Source organism: Hemicordylus capensis, chromosome 1, assembly GCF_027244095.1.
Source record: "Hemicordylus capensis ecotype Gifberg chromosome 1, rHemCap1.1.pri, whole genome shotgun sequence".
Taxonomy (NCBI): domain Eukaryota; kingdom Metazoa; phylum Chordata; class Lepidosauria; order Squamata; family Cordylidae; genus Hemicordylus; species Hemicordylus capensis.
The window spans coordinates 5,335,835-5,359,555 of record NC_069657.1 but is presented as its reverse complement, the minus strand read 5'-3'; the positions used below and the strand labels follow the sequence as shown (position 1 = coordinate 5,359,555).

Genomic DNA, 23,721 nt, shown 5'->3' with positions numbered 1-23,721 from the left:
AGGATAACTGATGGTGTAAACAAGTCCCAGTTGCACACTGTAGCAATTGTTGCCTTCTCCTCCTCTCTCAGCCTGGATTTGAGGTGTACAAAGTTAGTGGATTCACCAGCCACGTTCTCTGTTTGCAGTGATGTGGAACAATCAAGCTGCAATGACAGTTTGGTTCAGTTATCAGCCAATTATATTGAACCAGAAGGTTGCCATCTTTAAATGTGGTCATCTGCTAAATCCAACAACTCATCTTAATCAGAAACTGGATTTTGCATAGACGTAATTAAAATGTTTACGGCATTGGGGAAAGTGTTTTGAGTTTCATGACCTACTGAAATTTGAGTCTCGTTATCACATTTTAAGAAAGATACATACCTGCTAGCAAAAGAGCCGCTTCCCTTCTAAAGTTACAGTTTACTCGAAATGCAAATATTCGTAACTGGAATGTCACATTTTCAAAAATGGAAAGTGTCATTGTTTCATATGCAGCTTAAGCACTTGGAAATCTGAATGCACATTCCCCATTCCACAACTGATTTCATGTCTAGTCTTGGGCATAATTCTCATGGAGGTGGTGAACCCAAGAATTCTCAAACTTGGGTCCCCAGATGCTGTTGGACTTCAGCTGCCATAATTCCCATGGCCCTGGCCATTGTGGCTGGGGATTATGGGAGTTGAAGTCCAACAACATCTGGTGGTGACCCAGGTTCGAGAACCCTTGGGTTAACCAATGCTTTGGCTGCACCCTTTCCGACTGTAGGGGGCGTCCTAGCATTCTATCCCTGATATGCTAGTTCTTAATGTGCAGGGATTTTATTTTTGTATGGAGGAGCATTCAATCAAGCAATCTGGAGCAGTATAGCCCAGACATGGGTTTACTACCCCAGTGAGATTCAGGCTAGATTTGATGGGGGAAGGCACATTTCTTTATGCAAGAAACTGCATGATTCACATCTGGAATGGGGAGTCTGCTTATATAACAAAAAGCACACAGAGGTGGAAGGCACCTGAACCCTCCCCTGCCTTACCTTCCCAGCCGGCTGGCACTTCCAGGATCTGAGCCAGGCTGTGGAGCATGGGCTTGGTGCCCCGGAGAGTGGGGAAGGGGTAAGAAACAAGGGGGGGGGCTTCAGCATCTCCCACCCATGCCCAGCTTTTGTTGTGAAAGTAGACCTCCCATCTTCTGTTTTAGACGTGGATGCAGCAGACACAGAAAGAACAGACATGGCTGCCCCATCGTAGGCTTGTCCACACTATTTTAAAAATGGGTAGGAGGAGCATCCTACCCAGTTTTGGGAGCTGTGTGCATTTCCGTTTTTGTGGTCATGTGTGAGTAAAAAGCAAGCCAGGAGGCATTGGCAGGGGTCGCCAGCTAGCCTCCCGCTGGGTGGAAGGGCTTTTCCTCTTCCCTCATTCAGAGATGGAGCCCTCCTAGCCAGCAGGAGGCTCGCTGACCATCACTCCCCCACTCCTACCTTGCTTTGGACTCACACATGCTCCTCCTACACAGTTCTTAATCGTGTGAATGAGCCTAGTGTCTAGCTTGACCCTCTCAGAAGGACCTGAAGGAAGCCTCCTCAAGGGCTTGTCGTTGATAAGCTGCATAGTTTACAGTGGGCCAGTTTGGAGGATATTTTTCTGGCCCACACAATTAAGAGGGGATGAAGAGGTTCTGAGAGTGTGTCCGTCCTGCTATCTCCTGTGAATGGGGATATCCACAAAAGAGGTCAAGGCGGGTGCATCCTCTTGTCGTGCAGGTGTGTCATCAACTCTCCTGGCTCCAACATGATGGAAATCTGCCGCATTTCTGTAAAGATCACGTGACCCTTTTTCTTTGCTCTGACCAGGGAGGGTGTGGGGGAGAAAAAGCCCATGCCCAAGGCTGGATGCATCCCACATGACTTTGTATATAGACAAGGTGTTGATGTGAGGCCAGCGTCTCTTAGGGTATTCAGCAAAAAAGGCCGCAAGATGGTGGAGGCTGGGAATATTGATGAGAACCAGCAGCTGTTCAAATGATTTTTGCCTGCCAGCCAATCTGCCTCTAGAAGTTTGCCGTCTGCATAAACTCGGTCCAAAGCGATTTGAGCAGCTGATTCCTTGTGGCATCTCAGTGGCTCCGTGGCAACTGGAGCATCAGCAGAAACTGACTCGTAATTAGGAGAAAAAGGAAATCCAACATGGAAATAAAACTGAACCGAAAAGCTTATGGGAAGTCCCGTCTTGGGCTCTCCCGAGAACTTTGTTATCAGCCCAAACAGCAAAAACCAGCAAAGCAAACACACACACACACACACACACAACAAACAGGGCGGGAGAGGCCACGAGAGGCCGTGGCACAGCTGTAGGGCTCAAAGTCTGTTTTTGTCCTTTCTCTTCTCTAGATTTCCCCCCCCTTTAAAAAAAATTTGGTTTCTGATGGCCTAGAGTTCCCAGATGACCAGTTATTCTCCTCTGTGCTCCTCTGAGGTCTGTTCCTGAAGAAAATAAACGCAGCGCTCTCGCTGTGTCCTGAGAAAAAGCCACTGGGCACCTGCTGTCTCCTCACTGCATGGAACCCCGCAAGTTGTAGAAGTCCGGCACCGGCAGGCCAGTGTGCAGCGTCACCTGCAAGCAAAGGTCACTTGGTACAAGACTCAGTCGGGACGGCATTTGGAGCTGGCCGCTGCCACCCCGCCCCCCTGAAAGCGCTCCCTTTTTCTGTGGCGACAGACCCAGCCTTAGACATAGATCTCATTTTAAAGACAATAATGTGAATATATAATAATCTGCCTTATGCCAGATATATTGAGGCTGATAAATGATTCTGTACAACGAGTCTATTAAAATCCAATAAAACAGGCACACTCATACAAATGCAGGCCAAAAGCCAGCCAAAGTGAAGTAATTCGAAGGCTGCAATCCTTCGCATGCTAACACGGGAGTAAGCTACATTGAACACAGCGGGACTCACTTCCAAGGAGACCTGCATAGGATTGCTCTGCACGTTCCACTGGTTTCATGGGAGACAGTTACCCACGTGCTTAATTCTTCCATGGAAGCCAATAGGACTCCAGGGTGTGGCTTGGGCTGGATTGTACCTTTCACTGGCTGATCCACAGCCAGAGCTATGCATATTTTCAGAGTGGCGAGGAGGAGGCCATAACTCTGGGAGAGCATGGGATCCTCTGCATGCGGAAGGCCCCTGTCTGAACAAGCCCAGTTGTGGATTAACAGTACAGAGCTAGAGGGTATAAGGCAGTGTTCAACCCGGCATCCCAAGAACCTCTGCTTGCTTTGTTCTTTAGAGAAACTTTCAGTCCTTGTGACGGTGAAGATGGATGTGAAATCTCCCAGCCCAGAGGAGGCCTTAGTGCCCATCTCTCCATCACAGGGAGAAGCAAAACAAAGAAGCAAACGCCCATAGGGCTGCAGGATGAATGCGGGTGGCAGAATGTCAGGCTGTTTGGTGCAGGACCTCCGTTTGTTTCTAGTGCGTACAGCGCTGACCAGGAGACACCTGAAAACCCCAGGAGAAATCAGAAGCTTCCACAGGGATCCAGAGAGGCGCTGGACGTTGGCCTGTTCCCAGCATCTGCAGGGAAAGAATCCCGCAGCGCCAGGAAGGCCAGTAGTAGTGCCTGGTCCGTATTGTGCAGAGTGTGCTACATCTTGGCCACGGGGGGGGGGCACTGCTCCACCCCCTCAGCCCCCTCTCTGCCTACCATCCTTCCAAATCCACTCCTCTCATCCCACCCGCTTCCCAGAGCTTACTTGCACATTCCTGTTCAGACTGACGGCCGGAAAGAACATGCCCTCCATGTTCTCAAAGGCCACCGGCCCCTGCTGGTCCTCGTTGATGGAGAAGGTCAGGGTCCTCCTGGTCAAATCAAGCAAGATGCCCACAGTGGCCCCTTTGGTGATGCCTCCTTCAGTCCTGCCAAGAAGGAAGGAAAGGAAACCCATGCTTGGAAATACGGTCCCGTGTCAGCTCATTCCAACACTTTTTTTTTTTTTGGCAAGGGCTCTGTCTTTCATGCAGCCCCTGCCATGGTTGCTCACAGCCAAGGAATGTATTTGCAGCAGGGTTCTGCGCAGCATATCCATGGTTATGTTGTGCACTGAGTATGCATTGATGCACACCTGAGGTCTTGGATTGCTGTGTCAGGGTCAGCACCACCCAGAAAGGCTGTTCACACAAGCCTAAACAGGGCCAGAGGAGGGGTAGGAGAGAGGCACGCACCCTCTCAGCTGGCAGCTGTGTGTTTGCAAAGACCGAGGTCAGAAGAGAGAAAGAGATTGTGTGGGAGTTGGGAGCTGGGTGGGATGGCTTTTTGTCCACCCTTGATAAAATGCTGGGGACAGAATGTGGGTTAACTTTCAGTTCCCACAATAAATAAAATAAAGCATAAACAAAATAAAGCAGGCCACCGCATGGTCAGCAAACATGGTGAGATGCACCCTCAGCTCTCCCTTCATGGGGGATGGAAACCAGATCAGGAGAAACGGATGGACTCTAACCATGTCATCCAAAGGAACAGGTCTGAATGTGTGGCACCAGCAAATGTTGTGGCTTAGAATGGGCCGTCAGCAAGCATACTCAAGACTCCCTCTAAGAGGCCCTGAACCAGGAATTCTAGCACCTTCCTCTCTGCTGCCAAAGAGGGTGGAGGCAGGAGGAGCAGCTGGCCTGCTCTGAGAGTAATCTGATGCTCTGTAGCACCGTCGCTGTCTGTGGTCAAAGAGCGGTATTGCAGCTTCCAAGTCACTAGGCACCGAGTCACACAAGGAACTGATAGGGTCACTTACCTGTTGGTGTGCGAGTTGTTGTGCATGAACCAGCTCCGGTTGTTGTCCACATACATGGCCCAGGCCTTGTCATCCTTCCCCAGCATGACATCTTTGAGGACATCTACCCGGGCAACCCCAAAGGCCGGATCTGGATGGTTGTCGTAGCGGTCAATGGACAACTCCCAGTAGTGGAGGCCTTTGGAGAAGCCGGTTTTGCCCAGGACGACCCTGTCATCGTAACTATTGCAGGTGACAGTCAGGTTGTCATTGGAGAAGATGATGTCGGAGTGGGCCGTGTTGGGGTCAAAGGAAAACCAGGCCACTGGAAGACACACAAGATGGGAACCAATGTTATCGTGCAAGAAACAATATGGGCTCTGGGAAGCAGAGGCACACAGATGGGACACCAAAATGCATTGCATGCCATCATGCAGGAAGGACATTTGGATTTGCAGGTTGGTCTAGGCCAGGGGTTCCCAACCTTGGGCTTGGGGCTGGGGATGATGGGAGTTGTAGTCCAACAACATCTGGGGATCCAAGGTTAGGCACCCCTGGTCTAGGATGCACAGCTTGCTTTCTCCCAGTGCTTCTGGGGAAAAGGCAGCAGGCAAATCTAGAGGGAAGCACAGAAAGACAGACCGAGTTGGCTGAAGAAGAGAGGGTCTGAAGGTATGTCTCTTCAGCACCATCCCTCCCTGCTAAATAGCCTGGAGCCTCAGTGAAGTGGAACGGAAGCCAAGCCAAACAGACCAGCCTGGCTGCCCACTGCATTACTCACCTGGTTAAAAGCCGCACAGGTGTGTGCAGCAGAAAACTGCATTTGTCACAGGTAATGATAGACTCTTCACCTGGATTTCCTTTTGTGTGGGAAGGCAGTTGGTGGTTGTTTGGAAGCAAATGCTGGACCAGTTGGATGGGATGTTTCCCCTCAGTCTGATCTAGTTGGGTTCTTTCTATGCTCTTCTTGGAATGGTTTTGTTTGTTTAATTTGCACAGATTACACCTAGCTGCACCTGGGCTCTACACAAAGTCAGTTTACTCTGGCCTGGTTCACACAATTGTTTGAATCTAAGCTTAATGTGGGTTACCAACATTTAGCACAATTGTGTGAACCCAGGCCAAGGTTGTTTAAATCCCAAGATAAATCTGAGATTCCCACCTTGGTGTGGGTTCACACAACTGCACTAATGTTGGTAACCCATATTAAGCCTAGATCCTAATGATTGTGTGAATGAGCCTACTGCTTTTGGTTAAAGCCCAGTTGCCTCCTCCTTGCTGCCTTCTCGACTACATATAGGCAACCTCTGGCACTCTAGCTATTGTTGAATTTATTGACTCCCATGGGGGTCGTGGAGGAGGATTCCTCAGAAGAAGACCCCGAGGAAAAGGTGTCCCAGCTCTGACCCGGCTGCATCTCCCTGACAAGGCCCAGCTGCAGTGATGGGCAGGACTCCCAGCACACTGCCTATTTACAGCAGCCTGAAAGATGAGTCTGTGCTGGGAACAACATCTGTGGTGACCAGCCCTGACCAACTTGGAGCTGGAAATCTGGACCTGTTTGTTGTGACTGGACACGACTCGTGTTCACTCCTGATCCTGATGACGATGGAATCCTCAGTACTGACTTCCTGCAACCTTTTGTGACTACGCTTTGCCTCTGCTCCTGTCTGTCGGCTCTCCCTTCCCCTCCGCGAAAGAGCGGTTTTGCAGCTGCTGGGCAGTCGGCCAACGCAGGTCATGACATTTATTGTGGCTGGGGATGATGGGAGTTGGACTTCAGCGACAGCGGGATTGCCAAAGGTTGCCCAACCCTGTTCTAGACATTCAAGTCATGTGACATGATGCCGCTATTCTGCAAGGTTCTGCAGTGCCAAGGAAACTGGGTGGCATCATGTCACATGCTAGACCTTATGGGGGGGGAGAGGGAGAGGAGGTGGCTCAGTGGAGCTGGGCTGTCATTTGGGGGGCAGTCACACATCACCCACAACATCTAGTGCCCACCGAATACTCAGGCCAGATACACACACTCTTTGCTCATTTTCCCTGCCCATGCTTGACGCAAGAGGGTAACTGAATGGTTCGTAGCGAACCAAAGCTGCAGTTGGGCATATTCCACAGCAAACCTTCCAGATACGGACCAAGAGCTTCCGCTGGTGCTGGCAGCTAACAATTCAGAGGACTGTGCGGCCAGGCAGGTAAGAACATGGTTGCCCACTGGCAGAGTAATCATGTGAACGGGTCCCCAGGTACTGTGATGCTGCGGTGTGTGTGGCTCAGGAGGCACGTGTGGCATATCTGCTGCTCTGCCCAGTCCTGTTTGCCTGAGAAGGTGGGTGGGGAAGGGTGGGGATCCCACCCTGAATCCACAGATGTTTCTCCCAAGGTAGGACAGAATGGAGCACCTTGTGCATCTCTGGGACTCTCCTATGTGCCTGGTCCGAGCACGGAGAAGCTGCCATGTTCCCTCGATCTCATGGAATGCATGGAAAATGGGGGTCCCCAGTAGAAGGAGCAGCCTCTTGTCCCAGCAGAGAGAAGCACGGAGAGCCCCTGTGGGCCTGACACACTTTACGTTCACTCGCTGGGACCCTCGGGAGCCTTGGGGTGGGGCCCTGGGCAGGCGTAACCCCAGGGCATGATTCTGACCGGATTACAAGACATCTCACGCACAAGACACCCAGGGAGTGCATTCTCTGCCCATGCCACGCGGATCGAAAACACGCCAGCCCGCCGGTTGACTGCCCACCCACACGGCTTTCCCCCATGCACCCAAGAGTTTCATACCTGCTACCAGTTTTTTAATATCAACTGTTGTCATTCCAAGTGAAATGCGTGAAGAAGAACAAACAAGAAGTAAAGTTGGCATCCATACACAGCGACGGAAAAGACTCTGGTTGTGGACTGGTTTTGCTTGTGGACTTGCCTGTCACTTTCGGACTTTTCTCCACTCCCTCCCCAGAGTTGGTCCTTTCATCATTTCGGTGCTAACAAAACTCCTGCAGAGCCGTAGTGGCTGGTCATAATAAGCCGAACGGGGGGGGGGGGGATTGCTTGCTTGACTCTTTCCTGCCCCACCCCAAAGCTGTGCTGCCTGCAGGCTGGCCAATCATCAGGTGAAGCGCACAGCTCTACCTGATGAATGACCAGCTTGTAGGCAGCATGACTCTCGGACAAGGCAGGAGAGAGAGGAGCAACCCAAGCTGCCTCCTTTGGAGCCCCCCCCCCCAGCTTGTTAGGACCAGCCGTGACTGCTGCAGAGTTATATGTAGCTGCAAAATACATTGCCCAGGAAACCCTGTTGGCGCCTCTGCCTTGATTGCTCTTGCCTGCTTTGCTTCTTGACTCTACAGAATTTGCTTTGCTTCTTGAATCTCTAGAATTTCTCAGTCCCAGCACAGCCTGTTTCTCCCTCCACACTGGCCTGGGCGTCTCCTTGCCACTTTGAGCAATGCTTTGGCCTCATCCCCTGGTCAGATGTCTCGGCTGGATCAGCTTGCTGGGGGGAAACAATCTAGGTCTGTAGAGAACTAGCTCCTTTCCCTCTCCCTGAGAGCCCCTGACCTTGCAAGGGGGCACGACACCCCTCCAGTGTTTGACAGGAGGGGGAGCCCCAAAGGGAGCCTGGGTGGAGCTTCCTCCAGTGAAGTGAATGAAGGAGACTGCTTGTGGAAGGACTCTTTAGCCCAGGGATGGGTGAACTTGGCCATCCAGCTGTTGTTGAACTACAACTCCTATCATCCACAGCCACAATACATTGTGGCTAGGGATGATGGGAGTTGTAGTTCAACAACAGCTGGAGGGCCAAGTGTGCCAACCTCTGCTTTGGCCTGATTCAGACATCATGCTGTACAAGTGTACAGATGTCTGTACACTTGTACAAGTGTTTGTGTGAATGACTGTACCTGTGTTCATTTTAAAAGTGAACCTGGATACAGGCCCTTCAAATGCATGGCACAGATAGGAAGTGTACGTCTGTGCCTGCGTTCAGCATCTGGCATGTGAATGAGTGTACCTGGGTACAGATCTGTACCTGTGCACACAGTTCTCTTGTTGCACAAGTATGAAGGGGGCTTTGGTGTTCATTGGAGGCTGCACGCTTCAGGGGTAAAATAAATGTCCTTTTGACCTTCAACTGAAAAGAGTCATTTCTCATTTCAAAACGACATTCAGGAACGACAGTCTCTTTAAAATCTCTACGAACAGCGATGGACAGACCAGACCAGACACCTTCTTGGACTGAACAGGAGGTCACGCTTGCCCAGATACAAACAAGCAAGTCGGGGAAAGGAGTGATTGGAACACAGGAAACGTCACTGAAGCGGAAGAAATATACTTGCCTAATTGGGAGAAAGGTCCTGACTGAGTTTCAAAACCTATAAAGAGATACTACATTTCACACGTCGACACTCAGAAATGGCCACCAGACTCACGTGACAGAAAGCAAGCCAGGTCTTTGCAAAGGACGGCTGCCTGAACCAAATCGCCAGACTCACAGAACAGCAGAAGGCCTGGGTCCAAAGCAGAGCGGGGCGCCTTCTGTGTGCATGTCAGGATGAGACACGTTCAGGAAGAGGACGAGAACCAGCTCTTCGCCGTGAGAGCTACGTGGAACTTTTCGGTGTGACTGCTGAATGCACCCAGCCCTGTTCAGGCTGGATTCAGGGGTGGGCGGAACCTTTTCAATGCATCTGCTGCATTGGCTATTTGGGCGCCCTCCTGTTTTACACATTCTCCTTAAGCAAACAGGAAGAGAGGAGAAAGGGGTCGATCCCACCTGGAAGGTTTGAGAAGCCCCCCCCCCGCTTTTCCTCCGCCCCCACTCCCCACTCCCCGCTCATGCCTAATTCAAAACCAGGCAACTCCCAAAGTACAAACTCCACATACAGGTAAGCAGGCAAAGTCACTGGCTCTGACTACACTGGACACATTTTTTTTTCTTTAAGCGTTCAAGGATGGGAAATGTCAAAAGCCATTCGCACAAAAGCAGTGGATGCAGAACCCATAAAAGCACAATGGGGGAAAGAGAACAAAGGCCTGAGGGCAACCTCTTCATGTAGCCCAGCAACCCAAATGCTGCATCATTCCTCATTCCAAATTATAGGATGGAAGAAATAAAAAGCCGGGGCGCTTCTCCTCTAGCTTATGCTGGTGTCAGGCAGGTGGGGGGTGCGTTTACAGCAGGGGTTCTCAAGCCTGGGTCCCCAGATGTTGTTGGACTACAACTCCCATCATCCCCAGCCACAATGGCCTCTGGCCATCAGATGAGGGGTGATGGGAGTTGTAGTCCAGCAACATCTGGGGACCCAAGCTTGAGAACCCCGGGGTTACAGCTGTGTGAGCTTGTGGTGATGAGATAATCCCCCCAAAAGGGAAGGTGAAGATGCTAGCTGCCATGTAGGTGAGGCATAAGCTGGACCGGATGCTCCTTTGACGGTGGCCGAGAAGGAACATCAGTACCACCCGAGTCCTTCCTCAGGAATTCAAACATCTTTCACAGCCCACAAATGCTGCAAAACCCAGAGGCAGGCAAAAGGCTGCATGTTTAGCCAAAGAACAACCTTCTAGAAGAGCGGTGGGCAAACTTGGCCCCCCAGCTGTTACCCAGGAATGTAGGAACATAGGTAGCTGCCATATACTGAGTCAGACCATTGGTCTATCTTGCTCAGTACTGTCTTCACCGATTGGCAGTGGCTTCTCCAAGGTTGCGGGCAGGAGTCTCTCTCTCTCAGCCCTATCTTGGAGATGCTGCCAGGGAGGGAACTTGGAAGTAGGGATGTGAGAACCGGTTCGAATTCGAACCAGGGTGGTTCGAAGGTTCGAATTCGAACCGAACCAGCCATCAGGTTCGAATTCGAAAAGAACCAGGGGGTGGTTCGATTTGAACTGGTTCGAGCCAATTCGGACATCCAAAAATTGGTAGGATGGTAGCTGGCACCCAGGGGTACCTGCCACCCAAACCCCAAAGCAATCAGACACTCGTACGATTTTTTATGAATTTTTGAAAATTATGTTTATTTTTTCTCATAGGGTATAATGGGACTCGAACCAGGCCATTATACCTTATTGTGGAGCACCCATGGGTGCCAACAACCACCCAAACCCTGAAGCAATCCAACAGTACTACGATTTTTTATGAATATTTGAAATATTTTCAATCATTTTTCTCATAGAGTATAATGGGACCAGAACCAGTCCATATCCCCTATTGTGGAGCACCAAGGGACACAAAAGTGGGGTAGGTGGTAGACAACCAGGGGTGCCTACCACCCACAAAACCCCAAGGCAATCGGACACTCCTCTGATTATTGGTGAATTGTTAAAGTATTTTTGAATTCCTCATAGGGAATAATTAGGATTGCAGCAAATGTATAGCTTCACGTCGGGGGGAAAGGGGTGTCCTAGAGTGGAGTGTGGTGGGCGGTAGTTCCTAGGGTGGGCAAGGAAGCTATCAGAATTATTTGAAAGGAATTGGGCAAAGGGCTGGTTTTTAAGTGATTTTTGAAGTTTACGCGTCTTTAAGGTTTTTCTCCATAAAGAAGCATGGAGGTGTCAGCAAATGTATAGCTTCACATCGGGGGCAAAGGGGTGGCCTAGAGCAGAGTGTGGTGGGTGGTAGTGCCCAAGGGGGGCAAGGAAGCTATCAGAATTATTTGAATGAATTGGGCAAAGGGCTGATTTTTAAGTGATTTTTGAAGTTTATGTGTCTTTAAGGTTAGCGATGAGAGTGGATTCATGGTTTGTCATTGAAAATCTTATATGCTACCAAAGAATCTACACTCAGAACACTTCAGAAACAACAAAACCCAGTACCCCATGGGTTAGCAACCCATGGGGGTGGTTGGCACCTTCTTTGCACTAGACCACCACTCACTCTGGGCCACCCCAGCACCCCACAAGTGGCTTTAAGGTTTTTCTCCATAGGGAACAATGGAGGTTTCAGCAGCCCCATAACTGCACTTGGGGGGTGCTGGGGTGGCCCAGAGCAAGGGTGCCAACCACCCCCATGGGTTGCTAACCCATGGGGTACTGGGTTTTGTTGTTTCTGAAGTGTTCTGAGTGTAGATTCTTTGGTAGCATATAAGATTTTCAATGACAAACCATGAATCCACTCTCATCGCTAACCTTAAAGACACATAAACTTCAAAAATCACTTAAAAATCAGTCCTTTGCCCAATTCCTTTCAAATAATTCTGATAGCTTCCTTGCCCCCCTTGGGCACTACCACCCACCACACTCTGCTCTTGGACACCCCTTTGCCCCCGACGTGAAGCTATACATTTGCTGACACCTCCATGCTTCTTTATGAAGAAAAACCTTAAACACATGTAAACTTCAAAAATCACTTAGAAATCAGCCTTTTGCCCAATTCCTTTCAAATAATTCTGATAGCTTCCTTGCCCACCTTGGGAACTACCAGCCACCACACTCCACTCTAGGACACCCCTTTCTCTTGGACGTGAAGCTATACATTTGCTGCAATCCTCATTATTCTCTAGGAGGAATTCCAAAATAATTTAAAAATTCACCAATAATCAGAAGAGTGTCCGATTGCCTTGGAACTTTGTGGATAGTAGGCACCCCTGGTTGTCTACCACCTACCCCACTTTTGTGTCCCTTGGTGCTCCACAATAGGGGATATGGGCTGGTGCGGATCCTATTATACCCTATGAGAAAAATAATTAAAAATATTTCAAATATTCACAGAAAATCATAGGGGTGTCTGATTGCTTCGGGGTTTGCATGATTGTTGGCACCCATGGGTGCTCCACAATAAGGAATAATGGGCTGGTTGGAGTCCCATTATATCCTATGAGAAAAAATAGAAATAATTTTCAAAAATTCATAAAAAATTGTACGAGTGTCCGATTGCTTTGGGGTTTGGGTGGCAGGTACCCCTGGGTGCCAGCTACCATCCTACCAATTGTTGGGTGTCTGAACCAGTTCAAACCAGTTCGAATTAGAACCGAACCAGGGGGAGGTTCGAGCAAAACCAAAACCGAACCACCCCCTCCTGGTTCGAACCTGGTTCGAATTCGAACTGAACCGGGCAAACCGGTTTTGTGCACATCCCTACTTGGAAGCTTCTGCTCTTCCCAGAGTGGCTTCATCCCCTGAGGGGAATCTCTTACAGTGCTCACACTCCTAGTCTCCCATTCAAATGCAAGCAGGGTGGACCCTGCTTAGCTAAGGGGACAAGTCATGCTTGCTACCACAAGACCAGCTCTCCTCTTCCTAGACCAGCTCTCCTCTATTTTTGAACTACAACTCCCAGCTTTTCCTGAGCGTGGGGACTGCCTCTTTAACGTCAACCCAGAAAAGTCTCAGAGCTGGCTTAGTCCTGGACTTACTCGACAGCCACGGTCAAGTTCCTCCCTCTCTCCATTTCCCATCTACTTCATGGCAGAGGTTCTACTTCACAGGTTTGCTGCGAGGACCAATGACTGCAAAGCAAGCACTCTGTATCCTAAAAGAGCTGCATAAATTGCGAAGAGCAACCCTCCATCTGTGGCCCAGGCCACACCGCCATGTGGTGTCCACGGAAGTCCAACACACATAGGGTTTGCCTCACATGCCCACCTGGTTTCCTGGATGGTTCCGCATACTTCCAGTTTTGGACTTTTCTCCATCCCCTCCCCAAAGCTGGTCCTCGCATCGTTTCAGTGTTCACCAAACCCCTGCAGAGCAGCCGTGGCTGTGGAGCAGTCGAATCCAGTGGAAAAGGTCCAACCCGTGTTGACCAACTCAAACAAAACATAGCTGTGAGACTCTAGCCTGTCTCTACGGCTAACTGGGGCGAGACGGGGCATGCAAGGATCCCATCCCCTGGGGATCGAGTGGCTGCCCGCTGTTGCTGCCCCAACCCTGGAGGCCGTCCAGCCTCTGCTGGAGAGTGAGGAGGCACGATGGGGAATCGGGAGGTTCTTCGGGACATCAGTGACCTCTCGTGAGCTCTTGGGGAGATCTTGCGGGATTTGGGCCCGGGATCTCGCCAGAGTTGCTCTGTGCGTCAGGGGCTGTTTAAAGATCGGCTGGTCGGTGATGAGGGGCCAGAAGCAGAGGAGAGCTCGGCGTGGCAGGAGCTCCGTGACTCTGCCTAAGGACAGGAGTGGCTTCTGTATCCAGAGGGCCTGGTGACGAGAACAAGCCCGTGGGCTGTGCAGCCACCTCCAGCGGGCAATACGCGGAGGCCTTGCTGCAGCCCTAACAGACACCATGGGAGGCGACCGGACTCCCCAAGGGAGTGTGACCTGAACCAAATGCCCTTTGGTTGAATGGGCCTTCCACTGGCATCCGTGAGAGAAAGCAAAGAAGCGACATTCAGAGTCACGTCTGAGTCGGGGTGTGGTTGGCCCTTTGCCCCCGGCACAGGTGGCCTCCCTCCCTGAGGCGGCCAGGGCTGGCTTGCCCGTGCGGTTCCACAGTCCAGCAACTTCTGACACAGAAACAAAGACGCCACACGCCGACACCATCAGAGTTCCCTCCACGCTGGAAAGCAGGCCACTGACAACACAGAACAACGGATCCCCTCTCACATGGATGCCAGGGGCTGGGTGGGAGCGAGAACTCCAAGAAAAGAAAGGAAGAGGGGGGGGGGAGAAGCAAAACGGCAAACAAAAACGGAACCCCGCAACAAAAGAACGGGGGACGTCCAGAAGCACAGCTCAAGAGGCAACGTGACGCCAGGCGTGCTGGGCTCACCCACCGGCTGAATTCAGGGACTGCAAGGAAGAATGCAAGCTCATTTGGTGGGACGAGGATCTGAGCTCAAAGTAGGATCTCCCCGGGAAGCTGTTTTGCAGGTTAAGGGTGGAAGAGAAGGGGGTTGATCTACGCAGCTGCATCCTTTCCAAAGGGACGGGGAAGGTCAGGGCCTGATCCTCGGGCTCGGAGTCTAGATGCAAGATCAAGGCAAACGCAAGGTCAGCGCTCCCATTCTGATGCCATTACCTGAGATGCGACGCCCGCAAGACGCTCAAACATAGATACCTGCGCCTGTGCAAAGCAGGAGTGGCTTGTCCTAACAAGGTGCTGTGTGTGTGTGTGTGCCAAAGGAGCCACAGCTGCATCTCCTTCCCGAAGCTCCATCTGCGCCACTCTCTCCCGCCCTGCACTGCCTGCAGGCTGGCCATTCATCAGGTAGAGCTGTGAGGCTCTACCTGATGCATGGTCAGCCTGCAGGCAGTGCAGCTCTCTGGGGCGGGGTGGGATAGAGAAAGAAAGAGGGGAGCAAATGGAGCTCCAGGAAGGAGAGGCAGCTGTGCCTCTTGCCCACCCACCCCAGCTCAATAGGACAAGCTGCTCCTGGTGCCAAGATGCAGAGGAGCCGGCTGGCCCCAATAACACGTGGAGCTGTGACTCCCACAAATATGGGCTGTTGGGACCATCTCAGGAGGCATCGCGATTCTGGGCAACATCCCCCCACCCTACCCCACCAGAGATGGAAAAGTGCATTGCTGTGCACTGACAACCATGTGGCCACCCCTTCTTGATTCCAACCCCCCAACAATCATTCCTGCAGAGGGGAAAGGGTCAGGGCAGCGTCAGGGTTGGAGGAACAGTGAACTAATTGTTAAGCTCTCTCCATGGAATAATCTTTGGAGGACGTCCCTGCCAATTGTCATATCCATTCCTCTGACAACAGGGATAAAATTGTATAGTCGTTTGTGTGTTTTAAAAACCTTTAAAAGCTTTTAAATTACCATCATACATTGGGCGGCGGCAGGACAAGGAAAGCGTGAGACTGACACTGGAAGCGGAAATTCTTCCAATACTACTACCATTGCTTTTCCACCTCCAGGGGTGCAGAGAGACCTTGTCAAAAGCCACCAAGAACATTTCTCCTCCCAGATCACATTGGCCACCCCAGAGGGCTCATGGACAGGCATAAAAGGGAGCCTCTAGTGTGTGACCTGGGAAAATCCCGCTCTCTGCGGCTAATTAATGGACAGAGCACAATCCTAATCCTCAGTGAAGAGAAATAAGGAAAGATGCATCCTTAAAAGGGCTAAAGAGGAAACCAGCAGAGAGGGTACCCCTACGCCCTCATTCATCCACACACACACACCCCGCTGTTATTTCCCCCATGAGTTACCCAATTCCTGTTCCAGTATTTAACCAAAGAAACAGAGCAGAGCATTCAGTAATTAGATAAATAAATACTTTGCAAGAGAGGAACATTGTTGTTACACTGTCTATCTTGAATAGATTTTCTGGATACAGGTGTTTTTTTTTAAATCTTGCTGAGCACAGGATCACAGAGTTTTGTTTTGGTTTTTTTGTGGGGGATTTTGCCAACAGAACCTGTTCATGATACACAGGAACATAGGAAGCTGTCTACACAGACTGGCAGCAGCACCTCCAAGGTTGCAGGCAGGAATCTCTCTCAGACCTATCTTGGAGATGCTGCCAGGGAGGGAACTTGGACCCTTCTGCATGTAAGTATGCAGGTGTTCTTTCCAGAGTGGGCCCTGCTTAGCAAAGGAGAACATTCACGCTTGTTACCAAAGACCAGCTCTCCTCCCTTCATGCTCTCCTGTTTCCTTCAGTGGTTTTCATACAATGAAAAGAGTCCCTTGTTCTTGCAGTAAGCACAGGAACGATGTTTCAGGGCTTTTCTGAACAGTCACTGAATGTATTTCCCAAGGGCCTTTTATCATTTTCTTGAAGATTGCAAGTGATTTTTCCAGTGACAAGAGTGTGGACAGGGCTGGTTCTAGTTGGAACTCTGGTTGTTGTTGTTTTTAAACTAACAGAGCGAGCTTCTAGCCTTCCTTGTGCAGATATAACTACATGTTTCTGCGCAGCAACATCTGGGAGATGCATCCCAGGATCCCTTGCAAAGTGAGGATGGTAGGGTACCATTTTTGCACCATGCACTGCTCAAGAAACATTGCTTCCCTTAAGTCAGGGGTTATCAAACCTGGGTGCCCAGATGTTGCTGGATTATAATTCTTTTCACCCCCAGTTTGTTGCTGGGGATGATGGGAGTTGTAGTCCAGCAACATCTGGGGACCCAAATTTGAAAACATCCAGCAACATCTGGGGAGTCGGACCCAAAACTGGGGAACCTGCCTTCACTAACTGGCTCAGCAAAAATTACCAATGCCCATGACATTTGCTCAACCACAGGCTTCATGGCAACCACAACAGCCATGAATTTGTGAACCAGGAGTGGAGGATTGCATTTTCCTGTGTTTTACACAGAAACACAGGTGGCAACAAGCTGTTCCTGGTTACCATCTATGCAATCCCCCCCCCCCTCTCTCTCACACACACACACACACACACAATCTCTATTGGCAAGGGCTTAGCTTGCCTTTAGTTTCATAGGTAATTCTTTTGTCCCATGAAGAGTCACAAAATATACCGCCCAGATCAGGGGAAGTGCATTATTGTTCAGACTGACCTGACATCCCTCCCCACATTTTGGCACTCCATTCACAGATAGCACTAATGTAGCCTATCTCAGCCATTTTCACAGGAGGTGCAAAATGGGGGCAAAGGAAAAGTCTTATTGCTGCCATTCTTCTAGGCCGCTGGTAGATGCCATTTTAATTTCCTAGGAGACTGCTGGGTACATGTTGACTCGGTGTTGTTCCCAAGGGGCTTATAAGAAATTAAAATGAAGGCCGGCAGTGACCCAGAGGAGAATGGTCACTGCAAAACTTGTGGCAGTAGCAAAAAATAAAAAAAACGTTAGCTGGGGGCAACTTTGGAGCAACTCCCGCCCCTCCAATATCAAGCTAAAAATTCTCAAAGAAGATTCAGCTCAGCCTTAATTATTATTTGAAAGAAAAAGCTAGAACATTGCTCCTTTACATTCCTTCTAACTTCATTTGAGGAGTGGGGGTATGACAGTCATCAGGCCTCACTTGGTGATATAAAGAGTCTAACATCAGATGTAACCTTCCTGCCCCGTCCTGTTCTAGCTAGGCTGAGGGCTTATAGGCTGCTGGACAAGGTTTGAGGAAGGCAATCCATTTGGACTAGAGGGGGGAGAGAGAGAGAGAGAGAGAGAGAGAGAGAGAGAGAGAGAGAGAGAGAGAGAGAGAGAGAAACGTTTGCTTCCATGGATCTCAGACCGACTTCCCTGGAGCAACTCCTGCTGTCTTTGGGAGCTATCCAAGGTCCTAAAGTACTCTAATCTTACCAGTTGTGTGCTCTCTGCTCCCTGCTTTCTGCCTCTTGCTCCTGATTTCTCTCTACTCCAGATTGGTTTCCCTAGACCTTGCCCAGTGGCCTACAAACTCTCACTTAAGCTGGGACTAGAATATCAGGGGCGTAACTACCATTAGGCAAAGGGAGGCAGTTGTCTTGGGGCCCCACTGCCTCAAGGGGCCCCCCAGAGGCATGTCACATGACTCCCCACCCGCCCATGTTGCACCCCCTATGAATTATGTTGAGTCTCTTGGAGATCGGCAGGAGCAGAGAATAAAAAAACTAGATTCAATGTGAACTAGATATTCACCGTATTCACAATGGGGATGTGAGTGTGAGTGCACTATATATTGTGAAGTGTGTTTGTGTATCAGCGAGGGGCCCATTTTAAAATCTTGACTCTGGGCCCCCTCCAACCTTGCTACGCCCCTGTGGAATATCATGTCAGACATGCTCCAACACACCTCTATAACCTGAAGCATAAAGGCGACCTGGTCTCTGTTAATTGCATACAGATATACAGTAGGGAAGACATACTAAGAGCATTGCCACAATCTGTTCTGTGGGGAAAGGTTAGGAAGTTCAGATGAGGAAGTGTGGAAGTTGAAGCAAGGAAGGAGGCTGGGGAACAGAGTGAGGCATGAAGGTTCGTGTGAACTGTTTTCCACCCTAGCGAGAAAAGGAGCCTCTCTGGCTCTCAAGGCAGACATTCTGAGCACAGGAAAATGTGGCCACTAGAGCAACAAATTTTAAGGACAGAAGCAAAGGAAAATGAGAATTGTTTGAGACCTCATTATTTGCCAGCTATGTTTTGGGCTGGTGCTTGGCGAACAGCATACGGGAAGGTGGCTGCAGTAAGCCGAGCTACAGTGCGCGTACACACTGGGGGTGGACTCCATATTCATGTATGCCAGTGGAAATGCCTCACCGCCCATTTGAGGAAGCTCTCACAACCACTGCTTACCCTCAGAAGTCTGAAGGACCAACGTCTTGCTGTACGGGCTGACTCCAGTCTTGTTGAAGGCCTTGACACGAGCACTGTAAGTGCTATTGAAGTGCAGCCCGTCCACAGTGCACATGGTCTCCTTTCCGACGTACACCTCCTGAACACCAAACATAGGAAGCTGCCTTATATGGAGTCCGGCCATTGGTCCCTCTAGCCCAGTACTGTCTGCTCTGACTCGCAGCAGCTCCTCAAGGACTCAGGCAGAAGACTTTTCAGTCTTGCTGCTCTGAGAGATTTTAAATTAGAGATGTCAGAGACTGAACTTACGGTATGCAAAGCGTGAGCTCTACCCCTGAGCTATGATCCTCTTCAAATAAATGGGCATCAGGTGACCAAACTTCAGATGGCTTGATTAGACTTCAATGTTTGCCCTGGTCTGCTAAGTGGGCGGGGCGGGGGGGGGGGTCCTGGTCTGTTAAGACACAGTCTGGATTCCTGAAAGCTGGTATAACAGCAAAAATCCAGTGTAGCATAGTGGTGAAAAGGATGGGCTGTGATCCAGAATGTTTCTGGCCAAACTTCTCCCTAACTTGCATTAGCACTAAAAAGGCACAACATCAGCAAAGTAATTTCTATTTGGTCCCAAGAATAGGCGGCCCATTCCAGTTACGGTATAACAAGCTTGACATTCAGGATGTCAGTTTCAGCCCAGATATGGCCTTCAGAGTTTTTAAATGCGCACATCTAAAAAGAGGAGAGCATTAGGGACTCCTGTATTCTTCTCCTGCTCAGATTAAAATGTGCATCAGATAATTCCTGACCCTTTCATCCAGGAGCTGGAGCCAGAGGGGGAGACCTCCCTCTTTCTCTCTCCCTGCTGCCCTTGCTGTCACAGCTTTGACGGGGCCAGGCAACCACTGCAGAGAGAGAAACGGGGGAAAGGGTGTGGGGAATGGGTAGATGAGGGTTGCGGGCTAGCGGTGTTCCCTGTAACAGGGATTCTCAGATGTTGTTGACTACCACTCCCATAATCCCCAGCTGCCATGGACGTTGGCCATTGCAGCTGGGGATTATGGGAGTTGTAGTCAACAACATCTGGGAATCCCTGTTAGAGGGAACACGGGTGCCTAGGTGGGCTGGATTTGGAGTGGATTAAAAAGCCTTACCCATTCTTTCTTAATTCACCTGGCTCATTTCTGAGCCAATCCAAAGCAAGCTCAGGGAGCTTGCCCACCACTGTCTGAAACATTGCCCAACACTGTCTGAACAGGAAGTAGGCAACACCCCCTGCCTACTTCCTGTTCCCTTTTCTTTCCTTTTCAGCGGCTGTAACAGAAATGCCGTTGCATTGTGTCAAACAGGAGCGTGACATTTCCCCAGGGTGTTCTTTAGCTAATGGCTGCATCTTTATTGGTCACCCATGGCCAGAAGAAGACCTTTGCATAAGAAAATATTGATAGTTAGGGCCTACTAGCTATCGCACGCCCCTCGCATACGGAGCTGAAGGCTGGAGAGAAATGGGTTGGCCCTAGCCCCTGCCGCCAGCAAAGGAGACAGAGCTCTGCGCTGTTGTGGCAGCTGGCTGGCGAGAAGCCAGCGGGGAGAGCTGAAAAGGCGGCTTTGGGGGCAACTCGGATTACTTTAAAGAGCAGCATTGTGTGGGTGCTTGTCTGCTCCACCACGCACATAAATAAAGACATGTTGCAAAACCAGCAGAAGTCCAGGACTCTCTCCTTGCAAGGAAACTGATTCTGTAATGGCTTCTTTACAGAATCAGTTTCCTTGCAAGGAGAGAGTCCTGGACCCGGAGACTTCTGCTGCAGCAGGGAAATGCTTGACTAACAAGCAGAAGGTTGCTGGTTCGAATCCCCGCTGGTACTATATCGGGCAGCAGCAACACAGGAAGATGCTGAAAGGCATCATCTCATACTGCATGGGAGGAGGCCATGTTCAACCCCTCCTGTATTCTACCAAAGAAAACCACAGGGCTCTGTGGACGCCAGGAGTTGAAATCGACTTGACGGCACACTTTAATGGCTTATTTGGGGATGATTAGGAACACAGAGGAGCCTTGCCACAGGACCCTCTCGTCTTCAAAAGACTGGGCACGAAACACGCAGCCAGATATTTTGGGCCAGCCCCAACAGGGTCTGCAAGAATCCCAATTCCGTTGGCTTCCCACAAATACTGTCTCACCTCAAGAGCCTCTTCCGAAGCAGACAGAGCTTCAGAGCTGACCGCCCAGCCCCCTGAATGCACGCAGTGCTTCTCTGCCATACCCACCCTAAACTGACCGCCGTTCCCATCGTCCAGCTCAAGGATGTATCCTTCCACCTGCACCGCAGACAGTGGGGGCTGCTTCCATGACAAGGTGGCGCTGTTGTTGTGGGTGCAGCAGTCTTCCAGTTGTAGGATTGGGGGGGCCGGCACTGGGGAGGAAGCTAAACAGAAATTAGTGTAACCCCGACTTCTACCACCAGCCATGGTCAGAAGGGTAGCTCCTAGCGCAACCACATTTGCCATCTATGGCACATCTCCACCACAGTTTTTAGAAAGCGTGGCTTTTTACCCAATCATTGTATATGATTGTCTCTACTGCTGCTTCTTTATGTTTTGTTTGGTTACCGTATGCTTGTATTTTAGATATATTTTGAATCAGATCTATGTTTTTATATTTTCGCTTAATATTCTCATTGTGTAATTTTGATGGTCTTGATGTAATTTTTGTGCGAACCCCCTTGGGATTGCTTTAATGAAAGGTGGTATATACATTTAACAATAAATAAATAAAATAAATAAACACCTCATGCGTTTTTCAGGGGAAATGTGCACAAGAGCACAAGACCTGAAACCCCCGTGACAACAGTGACACAATCTTCTTGCACTCATGCAACTTTGCTCCTTGCTCAAGCACAGCATTCGGATGTCAGCCATTAACCGCACATTTCTAAAGTAACAATCAGGAATCCTGTCTTGATTGTTCCCCCACAGGGAAGACTGGGAGAGCACAGAATGCGTCTGCTACCACAAATGTACGAAAGACAAATGTCTTTAAGGGGTCCCGAGACTGTGTCGGTTTTGCTGCCACGGCCTAACACAGCTGCCTCCTTTCTGGAAGTTCAAAGTCTGCACTTTGTTGCTATCGTATTTTTATGGTTTCCATCTTTTTTGTTGTTTTTAATATTGTTTGGCCAGTGTGGAAAGCTGCTTCAAGGTTTGGAACTGAAGGAGCATTCAGAACTCTATATTTACCTTTCATCTGCACGAAGTCAAGCTGGTGGATAGACTGCAGCAGGGGGGCACTATCCAAGTTCAGATCAAAGTCCGTCGTCATCCTTGGGGAGAGTGTCCCCTTCCCCCACTGGTCCTCGGTCAGGTGGACTCTCCGTATCAGGGCATCCGAGATCTGATGGGAAGGAGATCAGGATCAGAGGCAAGAGTTGCAGAGGGAGCAACAGCAGCAGCAGGAGAGAGGGCATGCCCTCACCTCTGGCCGGTGGCATCTGGTGGGCCACTGTGGGCAACAGGATGCCAAGAGGCTTCCTTGGGCCTGGTCCAGCAGGGCTGTTCTTATGTTTCAAGAATCAGCATGTGCTGTAACCAAGAAAATACACAGAGGGAGAAGCCTATTGTGGGCACAAGCCTCAAGAGTTAAGATGCAGCCTCCATGTTCAGAGGCATGAAATCCCTGCCTGTCAGATTCTGGCAATTCCATGGGAGTATGGCCCACCATCTCTGAGCTTCCCTGGGGTGGCGAGGGGAGACCGTGAGGGCAAAGATGCAGGGCCAGTATACTACAGTATATTCAATGAGAGATGGATCTAATTTATTCACAAGCTCAGAGAGCCATCCCCAGCACGGCATCCCTCCAGCGGCTGTTGCTGGTGTCTACCTTCTGTTCCTTTACTGATTGTGAGCCCTTTGGGGCCAGGGAGCCATCTTGTTTATTTATTTATGTCTATGTAAACCGCTTTGGGAACTTTTGCCGAAAAGCGGTATATAAATAGTCATATTATTTTTTTTAAAAAAAATGTGCTTCCAGGGGAATACCTGTCCAAGTTCAAGGGGGGTGGGGGGAATGAGCTCCAGTGTGGGGCACAGGACAAAGCCATGAGAGGCCCCTGCATTATATGGGCCCTCGTCTCCAGCCCCTGTCAAAATGATGGGCATTTTGCTCGTTCAGGAGAAAACCTGGGACTGGTGACCTCCCACTGCTGAGTGTCCTGGGGGATATTGTCTAAGACAATGGAACGCTTCCAGTGTAAACACCAGAACAGTTTACTCAAACCAGTGAGTTCAGCTGCGTGCAGCAAAAAGGAGAGCAAAGGCAAGAATGGAAAGGGGGGAGTCGGGCACCACCAACCTGTAGGAACCCGCTGGGGTCGTTCTCCTTGATGACCTCCAGGCAGTACTCCATGAGTCCCGTCGTCTGGCGTAGCTTCACCGTGCAATGAGAGATTTGGTCTCGCACCACCTGCAAGAGAGAGAGAGAGAGAGGGCAAAGTGGCCAAGGATGATCAGTGCTGGTGGGCACGCAGTTCTAGCCCCATGGAAATAACACCCCGGGGGGCAGAGAGCTGACATGCAGCCTGCCCTCCAGATGCAAAGCAAGCAGACCCTGCTTGCAACAGAGACAATGCACGCTTCTTGCCACCACAAGACCAGCTCTCCGCAGAGACACTGGAGGAGACCAACACGGGACTCCTCGCAGCAGCAAGTGGGGCGTGTGTGTGTGTGGACATAGGCAGGTAGGGGGACACCAGGCTGACTGCCAGGCCCTCTGCCGTCTCCAAACCCAGCAGAGGAGCTTTTGCTTCCCCCCGCCTGCCCAGATGGGATCCTGCTGTCCAGCACTC

At 50.3% G+C, this 23,721-nt stretch overlaps 1 protein-coding gene across 6 annotated transcripts in view; it reads right to left on the bottom strand.

Annotated features, from left to right (window-relative positions):
* Nucleotides 1–267: 267 nt before the first annotated feature.
* The window catches only part of TRIM9 (tripartite motif containing 9), an 82,523-nt gene continuing 59,069 nt past the window's right edge, over nucleotides 268–23,721 (bottom strand). Inside the window, exons 4-13 of one of the 6 annotated variants that reach the window (XM_053274061.1) lie at nucleotides 23,229–23,339; nucleotides 22,118–22,271; nucleotides 21,149–21,306; nucleotides 18,884–19,022; nucleotides 14,465–14,653; nucleotides 9,099–9,134; nucleotides 7,546–7,569; nucleotides 4,780–5,083; nucleotides 3,745–3,907; nucleotides 268–2,598 (exon numbers count right to left, since the gene is read on the bottom strand). In XM_053274061.1, coding sequence (XP_053130036.1) covers nucleotides 2,536–2,598; nucleotides 3,745–3,907; nucleotides 4,780–5,083; nucleotides 7,546–7,569; nucleotides 9,099–9,134; nucleotides 14,465–14,653; nucleotides 18,884–19,022; nucleotides 21,149–21,306; nucleotides 22,118–22,271; nucleotides 23,229–23,339 — 1,341 coding nt within the window. In that variant the 3' untranslated portion in view covers nucleotides 268–2,535. The remainder of the gene's footprint in view (nucleotides 2,599–3,744; nucleotides 3,908–4,779; nucleotides 5,084–7,545; nucleotides 7,570–9,098; nucleotides 9,135–14,464; nucleotides 14,654–18,883; nucleotides 19,023–21,148; nucleotides 21,307–22,117; nucleotides 22,272–23,228; nucleotides 23,340–23,721) is intronic. The other 5 variants (XM_053274070.1, XM_053274079.1, XM_053274087.1 and 2 more) reach the window with 5 other exon arrangements.